Genomic DNA, 20,167 nt, shown 5'->3' with positions numbered 1-20,167 from the left:
AGGTGTGACTTATATTTAAAGTTTCATGAGTTTTGGGTATGTTCAGGCAGTGAAAAATGCGATCATTTGGGAAGAAGAAAAAAAAAATCATTTGCAATACAATAGGGACCTTGCAGGTCGTTGCCTGCTCGGGCCCTAATTAAGTCAGTAATAATGAATCAATATCAGCTAAACATCGATATCTTAGTTAACATTAGCCACTATAAGATGCAGGTGACATCAGACCAAGTGAAGCCAATGGGCTGCATTCTTTCTAATGGCCATAGTAGTAGATAAGAAAATGACAGTACTTCACACTTGATTTATTTCCACAGTAAACATTTTCCTGATGTGTTTATGGACTCAATTACGAGTTTCACATGTTAATTTGGTAAATTATAGTCCCATTTAGAATAAATATTAAGAATAAATTCAACTTATTTCTAACTTACTTAGTCTTGATTTAGGTATTAAAAAAGAATATTTGAAAAAGCTAAAGGGAAATGTTTCTTAGCAAAACAATTTAATGCTTCTATGGGACAGTTTTGTGATTTAACAGAGATGACCCTCTAAGACACTTTTTACAACCTGCTGCTAACCCACCACCTGTTCACTGTGATGCAGTCCACTGGGCGACACAAGGAAAGCCATATGTTAGAGCTTGATTAGTATTTTGCTCACAGCAAAGGTTTCCATTGAGCGACACAGAAACTAAACAGCTAGACTCAACATTTTGAAGAAAAATCCTAGATCATAAGGCCTAATGATGATATAGTACCATTTAAGGAGCTATGAGAGCTATTTAGACGGCTATACTATGACTTTTTAAAAAAATGATATTTAAGACGACCTACTATACTATGACTTTTTCATAATCATTTTGACATACTATACTATGACTATGAAAAATATTTTAAGACGACGTCACTGGCAGTTGTGTGCCAAACTGGTGGCAAAAAAGTTGCCATCTATAAAAACAATTAGGAAACAGGAAAATAGATGAGTTTCAGGGGGAAGGATGTCTTGCTGTGCCGTTGGATGTCAGAAAAGAAAACATTAAAAAAAACGTGGCGTTCATCCATATTGATAACTTTGAAACTAGACGGAGACTTTATGGTTGCAAGCCATTAAAGAGACGGAGTGTGCCCCTTAAAAAAAAAGTCATACGATACTATAATAAAATGCCAAAAATGCTTATGGGATGTCTAAAAAGGACCTCCTCAAAAAAGCATGTCAATTTTTGTCAAAAATGGTCAGATTTTAAAATACCTAAAAATGCTTAAAATGGGCCAATTATAGTCTGTTGATACATATTAGATCATAATATGGCCAGAAATGAAAAAAACAAACATTTCGGGTATTCAAAAATGAGCACTTCAAAAAAAAGTCATTGTGTCGATTTTTGTCAAAAACGGTCAAATTTGTAAATGCCTAAAATTGATAGAAATGGGTCTAATATAGTCTGTTGATACATGTGTTTGTATAATTTGGCCAAAAATAGCAAAAAAAAACACCATATAATGGGATGTCCAAAAATGACCACCTCAAAAAGTCATACTATAGGAAGTCAATTTTTGTTAAAAAAGGTCAAATTTGTAAATGCCTAAAAATGCTAGGAATGGGTCAATTATAGTCTGTTGATACATATTAGAGCATAATATGGCCAGAAATTACAGAAAAACACCCTATTTTGGGATGTCTAAAAATTATTGTCTGTTGATACACGTGGTAGTATAGTTTGTCCAAAAATAGCTTAAAGAAAAAACACACAGTCTATGGAAAAAAATCCACCATATTATGGGATGTCCAAAAGTGACCCCCTCTAAAAAAAGTCATATGTTGATTTTTGTCAAAATGTTAAAAATGCCTTAGAATGCTTATAATGGATCTATTATAGTCTGCTGATACATGTGGTAGTATAGTTTGTCCAAAAAAGCTAAAAAATCACACTATAGACCAATTTGGAGTCAACGTCATGGCTACGTCAATGGCAAACTGGTGGCAAAAAACTCAGAAAAACACTTGTGATCTATAAAAACAATAAGGAAACAGAGGAAAACAGACAAGTTATAGGGGTAATGATGTCTTGCTGTGCCGGTAGATGTCAAAACAGAAAAAGTAAACTGTACCGCCGTTACCCCTGAAACTCTTCTGTTTCCCTCTATTTCCTTATTGTTTTCGGTTGTTAATCATAGTTGTTTCCCTCTGAGTTTCTCCCAAATTACAGTAACATTTACATACATGGGACAGTAAATCTTGCAATTCAACCACTCAGACTTTGGCCACTTAATGCTATTTTTGGTCCTTTATCATCCTGACAGTTAATACGGGTCAAGAAATCTCTCAACATTGTTGAGGGTCAGCTTACTCATGTAAGACAATCTGTCATTTGATAATAAACCATGAAAATAATCAAGAAAAACATCTGGATGATTGATATTATTTGACAACTGTACCGCTCGCACTGCTGGGACCAGCAGCTAACTGTCACTTTCTGCCACCAGTTAGGCTCCGCCCACAAAATACATGGTCATTGTTGGTAAACAGTAAATTGGTCCATACTATGAATTTTTCTTTGATTTTTTGGCAACATACATTACTTTTTAATGATATTTTAGACAACATACTATACTATGACTTTTTAATAATAATTTTGATGAAATACTATATGACTTTTTCATAAACATTTTAACAACATACTATACTATGACATTTTATGAAATTTTGATGACTTACTAAACAACTTACTAAATTATTTTTTTGAGGACATACTATAACTGTTTTTTCACTTTTTTATTGCAGACTACACTGACATTTTTCTATATCGTGTCATTTCTCTACTAGTTGCACATCTTAAGTCCATTTTCAACCTCCAGTCTCTTCCCACACATGCTATCATCTTCCAAAATAAAAGCTTATTATAACACAGACCCACCTTGCGTTTCTTCACACAGAGTAGTTTTGATAACACACAGGCATGAGGCTGCCAACATGGCAGTCAGGGCTGCATACCTATCTGCCTTGTAGATCTGATCAAATCCTGATTGTGGTTGGAGATTAACACCCACCAATCAGCAAAACTGAGTGAAATCTCCCTCTGGCAAGTCAACCTTGGCGTGCCATCTGCCATACTGGCAGGCAGCAGATCTGCCATGTTCTCTCGGTGATAATCAGTTCCGGCTTTCAAAGACGAATATTTAAAACTTGTAACAACACTTTTATTGATTTAAAACCTCAAATAACAGTATTTTTTTACATGCATGTCATAAATGCTGTACAAGAAATGTAACAAATACATGACATCAGTGCCTCTACTAACATTTATGATTATATTTTGAAAAAATAATTGGTTGAATTTGATTAATTTGGATCAATTGGTGACAGTGTTTCTTTTTTTTTCTTCTTGCTCTCCTTTTTAATTGAATACAGGCTTTTACAGTGGATTCTTCTGTGTTTAATAAAACAAGAGTCGTTGACAAATTCCCACCACTTTTCTCCTCCCTTTAAGCTCGATGTCCCAGGAGACAGAGCAATACAGTACATAGACGAGGGGAAAATGTCCTGGATATGGTGGTGCCATGTTGTTCCCATTTTCTAAATCACCCCAAAAACAGTCTGACGATCCCTCCAGGTCCCACAGGACAAGGGGTTATGTGAGTTGGATGTGAAGTAAGAAATGGGACGTTAAGACACTCTTAAAGAGCTACTGCGGGTAACAATACATGACTTTGGCTTTGAGCAGTCCTACCCTGGAGTAACGTCTTGGAACTGATCCAATCCAGCAAAGATCTTTATGTGCCTTGTGATTCTTGTCTCTGCCCCAGTGTTTCATGTATACCAAGTTACCTATTGCTTCCTTGGGTGCAGGGAAAACATTTTAAAAATGCATGCATATGCCAGGTGGAAATGTCAAGGCTAAGAGCAGTCTCTTGTCTCTCTGTGCTTACAGAGGCTATTACTGGGCTTTTCTTGGCTTCTGTGCTTTTTTTCATTTAGGTTGTTCAGGATTTGGTGGGGTGCTGGTTGGCTTGTCCGTAAATTTCTCCATTGGTTTCTTTCTTGGCTTGGTGAGTTGCTTCAGTCTGAGCTCCTCTCTGAACTCATAGTTGAGGAGATTGGGTTCATTGGTGCAGATTTCAGCGTAGGCATCCGCTAAAGCCCTGAACTGGGGTATGGTGAGCTCTGTAGGGCGCAGCGTGGGGTCCACATCTGCCTTCTGCATCATCTCCTGTGTCAGCTCCACACGACTTGCCTCAGGGAACAAATTTCTGGGGTGAGGGATAAAAAAAAACAACAAAAAAAAACATGATGAAATTATATTCCTACATGCAGGTCGCTTTGATATCTTAATGATCATGCAAGTTTAATGGCATTATAAAGTTCAGACAGAAAGAAATTATCCCTCAGCGATTATTTCAAATCTGTGAAGTTAATTGAAATCACACAAAGGGCTAGAGCTGCTCATGAATTGTTAATTTGTTCCACCATTGCCATGCTCTATAGTCAAGGGGTGTAGATACTGACATAAAACTCACACAGACACACATTTATCCAACATTAAGAGTCCAGCTATAATTTAAATATCCAATTTTGATTAATTTTTTGCTGGCACTCCCGCTGAAAAGCTCTCCAGAATATTCAATACTGAACCATTTATATTTTAAAGACATTTCCCTGCCTAAGATGTTCTTCTGTGTTCTCTCTCTGCAGGTTAGTGAGCAATAGCCAATTCCACATGCTCTCGCAGTACAGATGCTTTTCAGGCGCTTCAGTGCTGGTGCCTCCACTCCAATTTGGTGCCGCTGCTGCCAACCCGCTGCAGTTACATAAAATATGCTTCCTCGTCTTCCTATGCCACCTCAATGACTCATAATTGCTGCTCTCTTTCAGACAGCCAGTGTTCTTTTGTTATCCGGGCCTACATACACTTTTGCTAACAGGAACGGGGGCGACGGGCAGCGTGCAAACGCACGTGGGCGTGTGGGTTTGTTGCCCGTCGCTTTGAGTTCTGAGCATTCTCCGATTCCTTTAGATTTTGGTTACAGAAAAGCCTCAAAAGTAGTGACATTATTTGTCAAAGTGGTGTATGTGTGTGTGTGTGTGTGTGTGGCGAAACACAGTAAATCAAAAGCCATTCTAATTAATGATGAGATGAAGACGCAGCTGTCAGAAAACAGGGAATGAAAAATGTAGACAGAGAATGATAGATGAGGATGAGACAAGATTAAAAGGTAGAAAAGAGGAAGAGGAAAGAGAGGATGATTTGCTACTTGTATGACTTCGCTTACTCTATTCCTTTGTGGCAGTACTTCCTGCGGAACTGGAAAATGTTCCTGACGACTTTCTCCACCAGCTTGAACGGTTGCCGGATTTGGGGCTGAACCAGAGGGGTGAAGTGAAGTACTCCCACATCCACCTACACACACACACACACACAGACAGGCAAAAAAAGAAGAAGAGACCTTTGAGTGTGCTCATGGGAATCACGATAATGGTAAGAAAGGGCAGGTAGGTGTGAGGAGAGAGGAGAATGCAAAGTGTGGTGAAAAAATGCTGGATGAGAAAGGTTGCCTGACAAATGGCAAGAGAGATACAAAGCTGGACAAAGAGAGAGGGAGAGGTGGCGGGATCAATACACTGGGATAAAAGAAAAGAGGAAAGGCAGAAAATAAGATGACGCAGCATGGCTGGCTGGCGAGCCGGTTCCAGTTGCCACAGTAACACCTGTGCGATGGACCATAGAAACTGAGCCTCTCTCTTTCCTTCCAGTCTCTCTCTCTCTGTGTTGCTGCATCACTGTTGAGTTTCTCAATACCTACTGGCCTGAGTCACTCTAGTACTCTTCTCTTCATCACAGTGTTTTTTTCTGATTTGGTTCTAACATTTCCACTAAAACCAATGAAGCATGGACATGTATGATGGGTAAATAAGGCAGCCACAGAGCTCACATCCTGCTTTAAAGAAGATTCAGTAGGCACAGTAGGCGTGTTGTCATTAAAGTAGATCAAACTTTAAAGCAAAATTTTGCAATGTTGTATTGAAAAAATGCCATCCATTGGTTTAGAGCGAATAAACAAAGCTGCATAAATGTACTTTTGAGATTGCAAAGACAGAAAAAAAACAACAACAAAAAGAGGTTGCTACAACTTTGGCTGGGAGTCTTGGAAAGTCTTCAGGGATTTGATTCAATTTGAGCAATTTATAATTGTTCTGTCATGTCAGCTCGGCAACAGCTGATCAGCCATGAAAGTTAAACATTCGCTAAGTTAGAACTTTTTTCATGCATATCCTTAAAATGTGCATAGAAATTCATTGATGGAGAAACAGGACTAGTGAAGGACAATGACTAAATGACTAATAACTCTTATACCTGTGTTTCAGTCATGGCCAAACCAGGTGGCAACCTACTGTTCAGACCTGGGGGATCCGATCACAAATGGACAGATCTAAGTACAGGTGCGAACACACTCAAGATGTATTGAGATCTGATTCCTAAGATGACATATGGCCATATTCTTTTAGCAGTATGAACACAAATGAGTCCTGCTGCCTATTTCTAATGTCAGAGAAACGACAGAAAGGAAATCTTGTGTTTTGAATGTTATACTATTAGGAGATGCATTCTAATGACAGGTGTGAACAGACGTTCTTAGAGCTGTCCACTTGTGATCAAATCACACAGGATGCATATTAATGTTGGGGAATAAAGTAGACAATAAAGGCTTTGCTACCTTTTGATCGACATGGTGCTACCATGGAGTTTGGGAGCTGTCTGTGTTCAAGAAAGGTAAGTAAAACACTTTGGTCTTCTAAAAATGTATTGTTAAATTAAAAACACTCTCTGGATGCACCTTGCTAACGAACAAGATGGTGATGATCACCCTGCCCAACTTGAGGCCTCAAGTTCACAAACCAGCGCACACATGCACAAAATGAAGCTCATCTTTTTTTACTTGCATCTAAGCCGAAAGAAAGACCAGACAAATTCTGCTGAAGCGACAGAGGTTCTTTTAGCAGGGCTTCTTTTATAAAGTCTATGGGCTAACTACTGCTCTACAGTGTTTCCACCTACCCCCTGGCAACTGTGATGGTTATTGTGGGAACCTTAGTTCCAGTTCTTCACTAGCTCCTTCCTGTGTCAGCCCTAAGCTGACATGACACACTGTTGATATATGCGTGCCAGACTCAGCAGCAGACCCTAACTCATTCTCTCAGATCACTACCTCTTTAACTTTCAAGCACATATACATCCAAACATTTTTCATCATCTATTTCTAGTTCCCCTTTAATGGATGATCCACTCTCTTCATCTTGTGAATCCCATGATGGGATTGAAGGAATCTAAATATATTAAAAAGACTATTTCTGAATGTGTGTATCTATGCATCTGCAGTGCAAATAAAGCCATCATCTTTGAATGGCGTTTCACACAAACGGCATTCAGTCCTGCAAGTTATAGCTTAAGGGGTTACTGTACAATCAGAGATACACTCTACTATGTGGCAATGGCATAGCCAGACAGTGGACAGTAGAGCAGAGCAATGGCCTGCCTGTCTTTCCATAGATGGTAATAGCCGTACTTCCCTAGTGAGCGAGCACTGAGAGGGACTGTAGTCTGGCTGGCTGAGCAGACTGACAATGGGGCTCAGAGGAAAAACATCAGCAGTGTTAGTCCTAATAATAATACATTTCATTGCCCTTAAGTGCTTTTCGATTTGAGTGCTTCTCAAGATACTGAAAGAGTCTTAATATAGCAAGAGAAAAATAAACATGTATATAAGTAGCTCACATAGAACATGAACTCGAGATCTAAAAGTGGAATGGGGTGTTTTTTGACGACCAATTCAGAAGCTTAGAAGAACAACAGAGAAGACGTAAGTAACAACAGAAAAGACGTACAGTGCTTAACAGATTTATTAGACCACCCGATTTATGCCACAGTTGTCCTAAATTAACAGCATTAGTAATTACCAAAATCATTTTTATGTTTCTGTAAGTATGTAGAAGCTCTTTAACCGAAATTATATTTTAAATGTTAAAATATAATTATTATTGTTATGCATGAATGAAATTTACTGTTTTACAAAAAAAGTAAAAATAGTTCATTATTATTTATTGATTAAGATGCCAAATTATAGTTATTTACTTGCATTCCTGAACAGAAAAAGGAGTTTTAGTGGTTGAATATTATGCTTGATTAATTCCTGACTTCTCAGAGAAGCCCAGCGAGCCGGCTCAAATTCAAGTATAAAAAGGTGAATTCAGTTTGTTAATTGCCAAATAAATAACAATAACATTTTAGTCTTAAACAAGCTTTTGGAAGATTTCTAAAATATTAATGTTTTCCCTTTTTCATGACAGGTGGTCTAATGAATTAGTTAAGCATTGTATGTAAATGAGAGGAGACAAAGGTTGGACAGGAAGGAAGCATGCAGGTGCATGAATGGGATTGTTACGCAGCATGTTAACTTAACATTTAAAGGCAAGTCAAGCATGCAAAAACACACACACCCGTAGACTTGTTTTCCCCTCTTACTCATACAAACACACACACACAGAAGTGAAATAAAAGGACATGTAATTCAGCTCAACAGCCCTCCTGTTGAGACTATATGCCCTGCGGAGCTCCTCGTGCTTCCTTGAAGATTGTATTTCTGGATTGTGTGACTCACTCGCAGCTGCTTTTCTGCTAGGGCTAGGGGCTGGTGTTGATAATTAGGGGAGGAAAACTAAAGTGGTCCGAGGACGCGCGAAAGGGTTTCTAATGAGCTGTTTAGATTCCCCATTTCTGTGAACAACCGAGGCTAGCGCTCAGGAGCACTTGTAAACCGCAGCGCTATCTCTTATCAGATCTATAGATCCCTGTGTAGTCCAGCTTCCTGCCGCAGTGGCGTTTAATGGGACGGTGGCGGCGGAGAGTGTTTGTCTCAACAGCCCTGGAGGCTATGTGCAATAAGAGAGGCAAAGGAAGCATCAAACTAAGATGGAGGAACAAAAGAAGGAGGTTATGAGTTGAAGCTGTAAGTGCATGTACTTGAGTAAATCTCATGTTTAATAGTTTTGTCAGTAATGGCTTCAGCTTCTTCATGATAAGTCTATTATTAATAAACTAACCCCTTTAGATGATACGGCAGGTGTTGTCAAGGGCATTGGGAGCTGTGGCTGCTTCATTTGGTTTAGAACAGAGCCAATCAATCCCTCCACCTGTCACATCAACCTGTAAGGATTCTGCTTGATATTTCATATCTGGATTGCAAAAATGCTCCTATCAGTGCTTTGGTGATACAAGATCAGAACACCATCTGTTGGGAAGAAGCAATAAAAAGGAATGCCTTTAATTTCACTCTCTGCTGGAATAATTAGGTCATTTATATTCTGCACTTCATGATTTAAGAGAGGAGCGAGGGGAAAAGTCGATATTGGGACTATACAGGCAGCAACATTTCAGCCATCAGCTTGTCCAAGTCACTTTGCTGTTATGATTTATGTATGGCCTTGCTACACGGCTTCACTAGGTAGCGCCACTGGAATATATCCCGCTCCCTGCCATTAATCCTTCCCCTGATAACCTCAACATGCAAGGAAAGTCCATCTTAAATCATACGCCGTCACCTGGGCCCTCCGCTGAGGTGTTATGAACATGCCTTCGCCGCCCCAGCCCTCGCCCCCAAAACCCCTAAAATACTTTGCATCGTGAACAGGGGTAGCAGACTTATTGACCCTACCTGACAATCTTACTAACAGCTCAGGCTCTCCTGTAACCATCCCCTTTACTTGACACCCAGTGGCAGTAAGGATCAGACGCACAAAGCAGACAGACAGGAAATGAAATAATAATTTCTTGTAGGCTTGAGCAAATCATCGTATTTAGTAGGGGAAAACGAGTGAATCATTGCCACTAATTTGACCTCTAAATGAGATTGTTCTGTAAGGATCAATAATCAAGCTCATTTCTCTTGCTCTGACTTTCTCAGTCCAACTAATGAAAAGACTTCAAACATTACCACTCATTGAACCTGCTTTTCTCCTCACGTATGGTAAACTAAATAATCTAATAAACTAACTAGGGATAGGGAATTTATAATAATATGTATTTAGCCAATAATGAATAGCCAACAGATATACCTTTATCAAAGCAGATATCTCACATGTCACAGCAGGAAAAGCACACGTGTTTTTAATAACATTAATGATTGCTACGTTCCACTTAGGGGAGTTCCTGCTATTGTGCATGTTAGCTCGATCAAACTGCTTCCTGGGACACTTAATGGAACTGAGCCATCATGAACACTATACATTTCACCTGGGCTTTTCCTACAAGTCAAAGTCAGATTTCTTTTATTGACTTAACAAGTGCAGCATCTCCACACAATGATGCCGTAGGTTGTGGTTTGCACCTTCAAAGTTGATTTGTGATCCACCAATAAACGTATTAACAATACATGTCTTATTTGACAGATTATGACAAAGTTATGTTATTTTGATTAAAATTCTTCGTCAAAATGCTCCATCAAAATCGTTTGTCAAGTTTTTTGACTGACTTTCCTTTCTTTATTTCCGTTAACAATAGTGATGTCAGTCATGTTTGGCTATATGTCAGTGCTATGGAATATTAAATTATCCATCTTCTTTCACCGAATCTTAGCCTTTCTTACCCTCAAGGTGTGCATGAACTACGGGTTATGAACTTCTTTCTAAAGCACGTGGAATTAGCAGTTACCTTATCCGTATCTGCCATGAGAAGCAAGTAATTCTCCATATCTGCTGAACGTAAAGCGTTCTTACATGCATTTCTACTGTAAAAAATGTCTTAGACTGCCGATTCCTCTGGTGCAGCGTTTTAAAAGGGCAAACTATGAGAGATCTCTATCTAAAAGTCACCCGTATTCTTTTGTCCACAACTCAACACCTTTTCTGACCCACTTGAGAACAATGGTCCCACATCCACATTAATGTACCATATTTCATGTGTTTGACCTTCCCAAAGCTCAGCAGGGGACTCTATTACTCCAGCTTTGCCCTGTGGTTCTCCAGCTCCCCCTTCCCCACTTCCACCACCAACGTCTCTTTCTTGGTGAGTTCTCGCCCAATGGCGTGTGAGCAGTAATTTGTCATGTCCCTCTAAGCGTAACCACGATGAGATGGCAGGGGCCCGGGGGCACCAGCCACTGTGCTACCTGAACCACCAACACTTGCGCTTACATAATGGCAGGTTCGGAGAAAGAGCAGGGGGATGGAAGAAAGCTACATACAGCCAGGGAATACGGGAGGGAAAAGCTCACAGCAATCCTGCAAAGGGAGGAAGAGCTGCATTAATCATGACAATACCTTGAGAAGACAACCTCCATTACAGCAGTGGAGGGAGACAAGTCTCTCGGAGAGGAGAAGGCAGCAGTCAATGCCGCTGAATATACTAGGCTGATGTTGCTTGAGGGGTTTGTGAGGAAGGGCTTTGGCTTCCTGTGCAGGCAGCCCAGTGTACTTCCCATGAAATCGCTCATGGCATGCACACATGACTATCAAGACTGTAGCCCTAGTCTTTGACAAGACCAGCTCCTTGGAGAGATGCTTTCGTCATAGAAAAGCTTGAACTTTGCCCAAAAATGTGAAATTTAATGGACCACGAGAACAGCCAATGGGGACACCAAGGGAAAAATTGTTTTGATGGGATATTAAGCAACTCATAAATACCATTCCACAATGTTCACTTGGGAGTCTGTCTTAATGGAGTAGGCTTAAGAGACTCTTTAATCAAGCCCTGCCGGTAATTTTGCAACATGTCACCAGTGTTTTGCCTTGGACAGGTTTACACGTATTATCTGTGGTGAAACTGGACCCGGGCCCCGCTCCGCAACAAGATTGCATTGACAGCGACATCACAGCTATCGCACGACACCTTGCATCTCTGCTGTGAACAGACTGCCTTTGCAAGACGATGAGCACGGAAACCAATTACGCAAGGGAGGACATAAAAGGGGAAAATGCAAATTGAACGATAAAAGCCCCTCGTGTGGGCAAAAGGGAGCGTGGCTGGTCCGGCTGTGCCTCAGAGCTATGCTGCAAAAAGGCTAGAGAGCTCTGCTGTGAGGTGATAAAATAAAGGGGACCACGCTTATAATAGCCTGCAATATCTTCACACATCACAGCCCCACACATCTGCACTCACCGAGCGTATGTTAACTGCATTTTGCTCTTCTCTCCTTCCGTCTTTTTTCTCTCCTTTTATCCACTCCCTCTATAATCTATTTATTTATTTATCTTTCTCCACACAGAACAACATCAGCATCAGCACTTAGGATCTCATTGGTTAAAAGGAGACAGGTCACACACGCCATACTGTAGTGTGTCTGTGAAAAAGTGGAAAATTTCTCTCCTTGCTGCAGTGGCATCCCACAAAGAGCCCGGAGAATGTAGTGTTGAAGGTCGACACCAACATCACACTGGAGGTAATGTGGTGTGCACCGTCCCCTGTGATGGCCAGATCTCATTTTAACAAAAGGTCTCTTAGGAGTAGTTTATGAGAAAAACAATGGATGGAGAGAGCACCGGGCCATATTAAACAAACAGATCAATAGCTAAACAAATCAATTGCCACCTACCTATCTACATGTAATAGCTACACATCAATGTGGTCAATGCCTGGTCGTTAGACTGTAAGTGGGGAGATAGGCAAAACAATTTCCAACAGCTGGCTGTTTTTGCTGATTTGCCCATGCAGCAAAATAATAGCAACACACACATCTGCGCTTCCAAGGTTATCAGGTCTGTTACTCCTGTCTGATTTTTTTCCTTTGTCTCATTTTGTCCTATTTGTCATTCATGAATCAAGGCCGTCCTAGCCACTCCCTCCCTTGTTGTACGTCCTCTACAGAGAGGAGAAGGAAGACAGGGTAGCAGCTGTGAGTTTTAGGCTCCTGCTGACTGATGCCTGATGAAGATGACGCCTCAGGGAGGGTCAGTTTTGGCATGGTGGGGTGCACATGCTCCTCGAGACCACCACATAAACAAACAAAGCTTCATACAAGACAACTCTGACCAGCTCATGTGATTATAATGATAGCAGATTTTTCTTCTGTCTTAATTAGATTAAACTTCCCAGTTGTGGAGTGGGGCTATGTTCTGAAACCTTATCTAAACATTGCATCTTGGCCATTTCTTATCTTTAAACAACAGCAGTATTGCACGATGATTACTGAATAGCTCAGTGCTGCTCAGTAATAGATTTCACTTTAATTGGTTGGTTAGTTAACATCACACAGCGAGAAAAGCTTTCTCCGTCCTGAATAAAGTCTGAAGAAACAAATAATGCCGCTATAGCCACTACCTGTCTAAGCAACTAATTCTGCCAAACTTTATGCTTTCATATTATGAAGAATTTATCATTTTTAAAATATACAATTGTTGAGTTGTGTGACATAATGGGAAGACACCATTGTATAATTACATTTTTTTTTAGACATTTATTAAATATTACTACTGTTCTTTTCACAAACACCAATTCTCACAGAACTTTTCTATTAAGCTTATTTTAAATTATTGAGGAGATAGAATGAGAACGTGCTTTAGTAACATAGAAAGATACATTAAATAAATGATTACTTTAGTCTTCCTGCTCTGGAATAATGTGGAAACAACTATCTTCATAAAGACAAAGCAGAAAGTAGTTCTGCTAAAAAAGGGTTCACAGAAAAATAATTGGATTAGCGTTAGCTTGGACATTGTTTCTGAAAAGACCATTTTTGCTGAAATGTGTTCACAAGTGAATAAAACCAAAAGTGTTCTGCATATACACCTCTTGAGGTAAGTTAGGTGAATGTTTTTTTTGTAGTTAGTTTCTGTTAACTGACTCTTATAGTTTAAAAGAAGTGCTTGTAGACATGTAATGTAGCCAACTTCAGCTTAATGTTAGCATGACTAATTCCTTTAATGTTAGCTAGGTTAACTGCCGCAACTTTTCTGGGGTAAAATTTTGATGATTCCAGGTGGAATAATTGTCTTTATTTGTTTTATTAATAAGGCAAATGGCAACTAGACATTACTAAAGCACAGCTTAGAGTGGAAACAACAGATTTTATTGTTGCTGCCAGGATTATCTTGTGCAACTGGAAGCATAGCCCAGATTTCCCAGAGTGCTTTAAATAATGCAAGGCCAGACAAACATGGCATAAATATTTAGTTTATATTAAAGGTGCGACAATTTAGAGGGGCACTGGTAAAAGGGATGTGTATATTTATGTATGTAGGTATATGCATATGATTATGTGAATATATGTACCTGGAGGTCTGTATATTTTTATAAGAACTATTGGGGTGCTGTTGGGCGTGAAGACTTTTAAGTTAATTTAGTTTTTCATTGACCATAATTGTGTTGATCCAGTAAGTCAAAGTGAAAAATGTAGTATCATGTCATATAGGGCGCCACAGGAATTAGTCCTGAAGTTAACCCGGAAGTAAGTTAGCATTTTAGCACCCTGGCGTCAATCTCAATGAGGATTTTGAATGGGTTGGTGGTTAGATGCCTGAAATGTGGTATACACAAGCTAAAGAGATGTTCGTGTTTGGTTGTACGGCACAAAATGTGTTCATAAATACCACAACTTGTGAATTTTTCCGTTTTTATTAGGACTACCGTGGTTGTCTGGGACATTAAACGTCATCGCACCGGATATGGACGAAACTCTCTTACTAGTCCAGATTGTAGATTATGTTAATAAACAATTTATTAGGCTATGGTGTTTGCAAAAGATCTTATTTTCTGCAACAATCCAAAATTCCCGGGGTTTTTCTCAATAGAACCAATTAAGCAATGCTAACTTCCAGGTTGGACTACAAAAATATGTAATTTTTGTTTGCTCTTTATTGAGGTGCTGTGGGCGGTTGAAGGCTGCCTTTTAAGTTACATTTCTATTCTTTTTTTATAATTATTGTTTTCTGGGTTGTTGTTTTTTAATTGTATGTATATTATAACCGTATCATCCATTGTTTTTTTGGAATAAGTTCTTATGCATAAAACAAAATTAAAATGGAAAAAAATAATGGCGTTATGCGTTGACGAAATGAAACAAATACAGTTAGCTAATTAAAATCAACGCAGTTCTGTAACATTTCTAAAAAAAAAAAAAAAAAAAAAAAAATTAATTAAATGAAATTTAAAAAAGCATAACGTAGTGGTGCGTGAGTAACGTTAACGGTTCGACAGTTGGTTGTCGTGACAGACGTACAGAAGCAGTCGGAGCGGTACACTGATGTTCAGCCTTTTATAAAGTTGTTGTTGTGAGGCAGAGACCGCTATTCTCCAGCACACACACACACACACACACACACACACACACACCGGCGCGGAGAGAGAGAGAGAGAGAGAGAGAGAGAGAGAGAGAGAGAGAGAGAGAGAGAGAGAGAAAGAAAGAGAGAGAGAGAGAGAGAGAGTGAGAGAGAGAGAGAGAGAGCGCTACGGTTATTTCTCCCAGGCTCCGGCCAAGCCTGTGTGGTCGATAGAGCAGGGATGTCCTCTCATACACTGTTGCTAAGAAAATGGATGGCTTGAATGGACCCGTGATCCGGGCTGAATCCTCCTCCTCGCCCCCTCATCAGCCTACTGTCTTTCAATGTGTGACTGTGTGTGTTTACAGGAATCACTGCGAACAACGTGACGCGCCAGCGCCAGCTCTGCACCAGCCGGGGTAAGGGATTATTTCAACAACGCTTCTTTTTTTTCTTCCACCCTTTCTCTCCTCGGATTTTAAAGCAATTAGTCTGAGATTATTTATTACATCTGGAACGACCTGTTTATTTAGCTGCTGAACGCCACAATGCGCCGGCGAGGAAGTCCGACAAAATAGTAAAACTGATACATTTAAAGTTTAATTCTAGCGGCTGACAAAATTCAGTAAACTGGTATTTAACCTTAATGTAACGTTGTGTAACTGTTAAAAATGTGGGCTCAGTTTATCAGGTAAACAGCAGTGAAATTAAAGTGGTAGAATATACAGTATATGAGTGGGGTGACGGCACTGCAGCTTTAAGTCCACATAGCTATTGAGCATTGCAAATACCACAAACTCATTTCTCCCTCTCCAATAACAGCTCTATGGGGCTCCGGTGAGGAAAAGGAGAAGGCAGCACATAGAAATGCATACATGCACAACAACCTCAGTGTTTTGCTTACCTACTGTACAGTCAGCCAGACTGCTTCATGCATCGTGCTTCATGCTGCCCTTTGTTTCCAGCCAGAAAAGTCTGTGCTTGTGTTGGGCGAATGAGGGGAGAAAGAAAGGAGGGACTGCGAGGGGAACCCACTCAGTTCAATTTCTAATTTCTGTCTCTCTCCTCCAGTCCAGTGGAGCCGGAGCTGAGGCGCTGAGGAGCTGGGGATTTGACTGGCAGCCGGTAAACCACTAAGGGAGGGGAGAGAGGCGGCTGGGCAGTGGGGTCGACGAGCCTTGCTGGCGCTGGGTGAATGCTGCCTGGCGAGGACAAGGGCTGAGGAGGCGGCAGCAACAGCATCAACTTGAAAAGGAGCATGGCATCCACGGGCATGCAGATATTTGGATTTGTCCTTGCGCTGTTGGGCATCATGGGTGCTATGGTGGCCACTCTGCTGCCCAACTGGAAGGTCAGCGCAGATGTGGGCTCCAACATCATCACAGCAATTTCCCAGATGCAGGGTCTGTGGATGGACTGCACATGGTACAGCACAGGCATGTTCAGTTGCACACTTAAGTATTCGGTGCTTTCACTACCTGCGTACTTGCAGACTGCCCGTACCACTATGGTGCTCTGCTGTGTAATGGCTGCCATGGGTCTCTGCCTCGCATCCCTGGGACTAAAATGCACACGTTGGGGTGGTGGACGACGCTCCAAGCGGCACGCTGCGATTGCCAGTGGCGGCTGCTTTGTCGCTGCAGGCTTTCTGTGTCTGGTGCCTGCTTCCTGGTTCACCAACGAGGTCATCACCAACTTCCTGGACTCCAGTGTGCCTGAGAGCAATAAGTTTGAGCCTGGGGGTGCTGTGTACGTGGCCTTTGTTTCAGCGGGATTTCTCTTTGTGGGGGGGTCCATCTTCTGTATGTCCTGCTCGGGGAAGAGGCACGGCCCCCAGGACCTGGTCCTGCTCCCTCCCCCTGACAAACTGCTGCTCCAGCAGCAGCAGCAGCAACAGCTGCTTCAGCAGCAGCAGGAGCTCCAGCACCAGTACTGCTCTCTCTCCCCATTAGACAATAAGACTGGCTACAGCCTGCAGGACTATGTGTAATAAAGCAGCGCTGTGTACGCTACGGCTAAAGGGAGACGAGCCTGAGGGGAATCCATCGCGGCTTATGCTACACACTAGGCTCCACTCCAGATGGAGGTGGAGAAAAATGAGAGAGGAGGGCAACAACTTTGAATTCATTTTCCCTTCTCCTCTATCTTGCTCTTCTCCCTTTTTCTGTTTTGCAAGCACAAGCACTGGAGGTATTCCCTAAGCAGCGCCTTGGAACAAACAGTGTGAATGTGTAAGGAGCCAGGATAAGGTGCTGCAGCATCGAAGGAAGCCGCTAACCAAATGCAGACATCCTTCATCAGTAAATCACAGAAAGAGTTCCCCGGGGAATGGATTAAGCAAATAAGGAAGCCTTCTGTGTAGATCCCCCCCCCCCCCCCCTCGCCAAAGGTTTGAATTGAAAGAAAAAAGCAATCATTTAGCTGCTATTTACAATCGTCTTGTACCCTCTCAATTGACAAAATAGGCAATAAAATGCCTGGGAGACCTTTTCATAGCAAGCCATTGTAGTTTTTCGTATACTTATCCACTAGAATGCTACGAGGAATTGATTGAAATAAATAGTCATATTTTTGTTAGCTACTAGAATGATGTTGATATTTTGCCTCTAAAGCATGCTGTGTGGAGCCTGTCTGTGTATTAATACAGCGGCATGCCTGGTAGAAGACTGAGACATAGCCACAAAATGCCTGTGCCTGAAAAGCTGTAGAAACATTACCCTGCTGTAACTGTTCAAAGAGGACTGTCAGGAGGAGTAGATGTGGACTGCTGGGCTGGATTTAAGACGGAAAATGCATACAAACAGCTGCCTGCTTCTCTCTCTGCAGGTGGAAATATGAGAGAGATGGAGAAAATAAGTTAAAAGGCGATTCAACCCTTAAGCAGTGGACTATCTGATGAGCTGTTTATATATTTACACCGAGACAAAAACATACTGTCTGTGAGTAGCAGCTACCCATCCTAATCCATCCACCCATTGTTGCACGCCCTCAGACATGCACACCCACACACTTACTCATGCTCTTGTGTGTGTTTGTATACACAGTAAACACTCAGACATGCCGGCTTTTTGCATGTGCTTTTCACTCCTGTCATCCTCCTCCGCACTGCCATGGAAACGGTATTCAAATATCTGTATTGTCTGGGGGTATGTGCATGTCAGTCAGTGATTTGAAGTTGTTTAGGGGGGCATCTTTTTTTTTTTCCTCCAGGCAAGGCTCCAGAAGCTTTAATCAAAGCCTTTGCTCACACTCCTTTCACTAATCCGCTTTATTAGCCAGTGACATGAGGCAGCATCCCTGTTACATGGTCAGAGGTTTTGGAGAATGCTCTTCCTTGCTGCCCGCTGGTATGGTGTCTATACCATGCAGGGATGAACGGGTGTTTAATGGTGCAGTGGAGGGGAGGCAAAGACGAGGCTGAATAGGAGAAGCTCCTTGAGTCATGGTCGACTGGGTAGCTGTGTGGCAGGCAGCTAAAAAAGGTTTGAGTCATTCTCCATATGTGACTTGTTTTCCAAGTGCGTCAGCAGTGCGCATATGCTTCCAGTCTGCACCTGCAGAAGGTCTCAGTGTCTTAAATTGCAGCCACTTGAGTAAGCCACCCATCCTCCTTGTCATTCTTTTTTTTCCTCACCCTTTCTGTCCTGTTTGTGTCACATGTCACAAGGATGTGATTGCTGACATGAGCAAGAGCTGATGCATGTTGAAAGCATGGCCGCCCCAGCACACGCGCACATTACCAAAACTCCCACCTACTCATATGTCAGCAGCTCTGCTACGCTTTCAGACAGTAATGTTCTCCTCTTTACTGAGGGAGGGATATCTGAGGTTTTCATGCTTGAGACAGGCCTTGGCAGTGATGTATAGAACTGCACATTCTCTCCTTCTCTCTCATAAACATGCAGCTTCCTGGGGGAGAGCAGATGGCTGAGCCCAGCTCGCCACCTGCAGGCTGCTGCCGGCACGCCACGGGCATCTCTGTGGGCACCACTGCCGGCCCTGGCAGCCCTCTAGGGCCAGGTTTCCACCCCTCCCTGACTTAGCCATCTTGCCCAGCATAGACCATAGCCGACAGAACTGGCCTCCTGACAATATCTCACTGCCCAGGCACCATAACCAATGCAATAAACAAAGAAGAATGTGCCATGTCATCAACTAATACCGACACGTTATGTGTTTTGAGAATGTGCCAAATCGTCTCATGATGACACGTTTTAATACTTTCTGGAGTTCTTTCTGTTTATTTTTTTATTGCGTTGTTTGTACGTGAATTATACATCAGCAAATGTTTTATGGATTTGTGATTTGTTCTGCCAGACTAAGTCTCAAGTCAACTAGATGCTTGTGTGCAGTCCAGTGCAGCTTTCGAGGGTTATTTTAAATCCTCTTTATTCCTCATTTCCCAAAGCACAGCAAGACTTTATCAGGAAGAGAGTTTCATTGAAAAGACATGAGTGTGGTATTTTCTAAGTGAAATTTTTTTTATTCGTTTCAGGAATTCTGGTTCACTGTAAGTCTGTGATAACTGTACACAAGTATCTAGGCTTTTCAAAGTGTTTGTTTTCACTGAGGGATCAGGGTCCCTCAGATTGTTTCAATATAAAATACAATACCATGTCCATACCATATCTTCTTTATAAGAAGACTACTCAATGCACCTTGGCTTGTGTTACTTTATTTGACAGCAGTTTGTTTCAAACGGCTGAGCATTCCAAGTTTCCTGGACCAGTACAAATACTGTACATAACACTACTGGCACTCTGGAAAAAAAAGGGAACAATTTCTGTCTGATGGGACTTCAGCAGGAAAATAGGAGCTAGAGATTTCTCTTTTTTGTGGCTGTGCAGCTTGATCATCAGCACGCAATTTCATTAGCTTATAAATGGCCAGAGTGCAAAGTGACTAGGTCCTAAAAGTGTAAAGAGTA

General features: G+C 41.4%; 2 protein-coding genes across 4 annotated transcripts in view; one reads left to right on the top strand and one right to left on the bottom strand.

The window, feature by feature from the left end:
• Window positions 1-3,213: 3,213 nt before the first annotated feature.
• Window positions 3,214-20,167, bottom strand: part of tfb1m (transcription factor B1, mitochondrial) — a 31,855-nt gene continuing 14,901 nt past the window's right edge. For all 3 annotated transcript variants that reach the window (XM_059353594.1, XM_059353595.1, XM_059353596.1), the window contains exons 7-8: window positions 5,268-5,395; window positions 3,214-4,247 (exon numbers count right to left, since the gene is read on the bottom strand). In XM_059353594.1, coding sequence (XP_059209577.1) covers window positions 3,968-4,247; window positions 5,268-5,395 — 408 coding nt within the window. In that variant the 3' untranslated portion in view covers window positions 3,214-3,967. The remainder of the gene's footprint in view (window positions 4,248-5,267; window positions 5,396-20,167) is intronic.
• Window positions 16,480-19,995, top strand: LOC131988473 (claudin-20). Its single transcript, XM_059353597.1, has one exon. It carries the CDS (start codon window positions 16,499-16,501, stop codon window positions 17,228-17,230), a length of 732 nt encoding a protein of 243 aa, XP_059209580.1. The 5' UTR covers window positions 16,480-16,498; the 3' UTR covers window positions 17,231-19,995.

This window comes from Centropristis striata, chromosome 16 (genome assembly GCF_030273125.1).
Source record: "Centropristis striata isolate RG_2023a ecotype Rhode Island chromosome 16, C.striata_1.0, whole genome shotgun sequence".
Classification (NCBI taxonomy): domain Eukaryota; kingdom Metazoa; phylum Chordata; class Actinopteri; order Perciformes; family Serranidae; genus Centropristis; species Centropristis striata.
This window is presented reverse-complemented; position numbering and strand designations above follow the sequence as displayed.

What these genes read in the sequence shown, in the direction of transcription:
- LOC131988473 (XM_059353597.1), top strand. Translation starts at nt 16,499, where the DNA reads ATGGCATCCACGGGCATGCAGATATTTGGATTTGTCCTTGCGCTGTTG.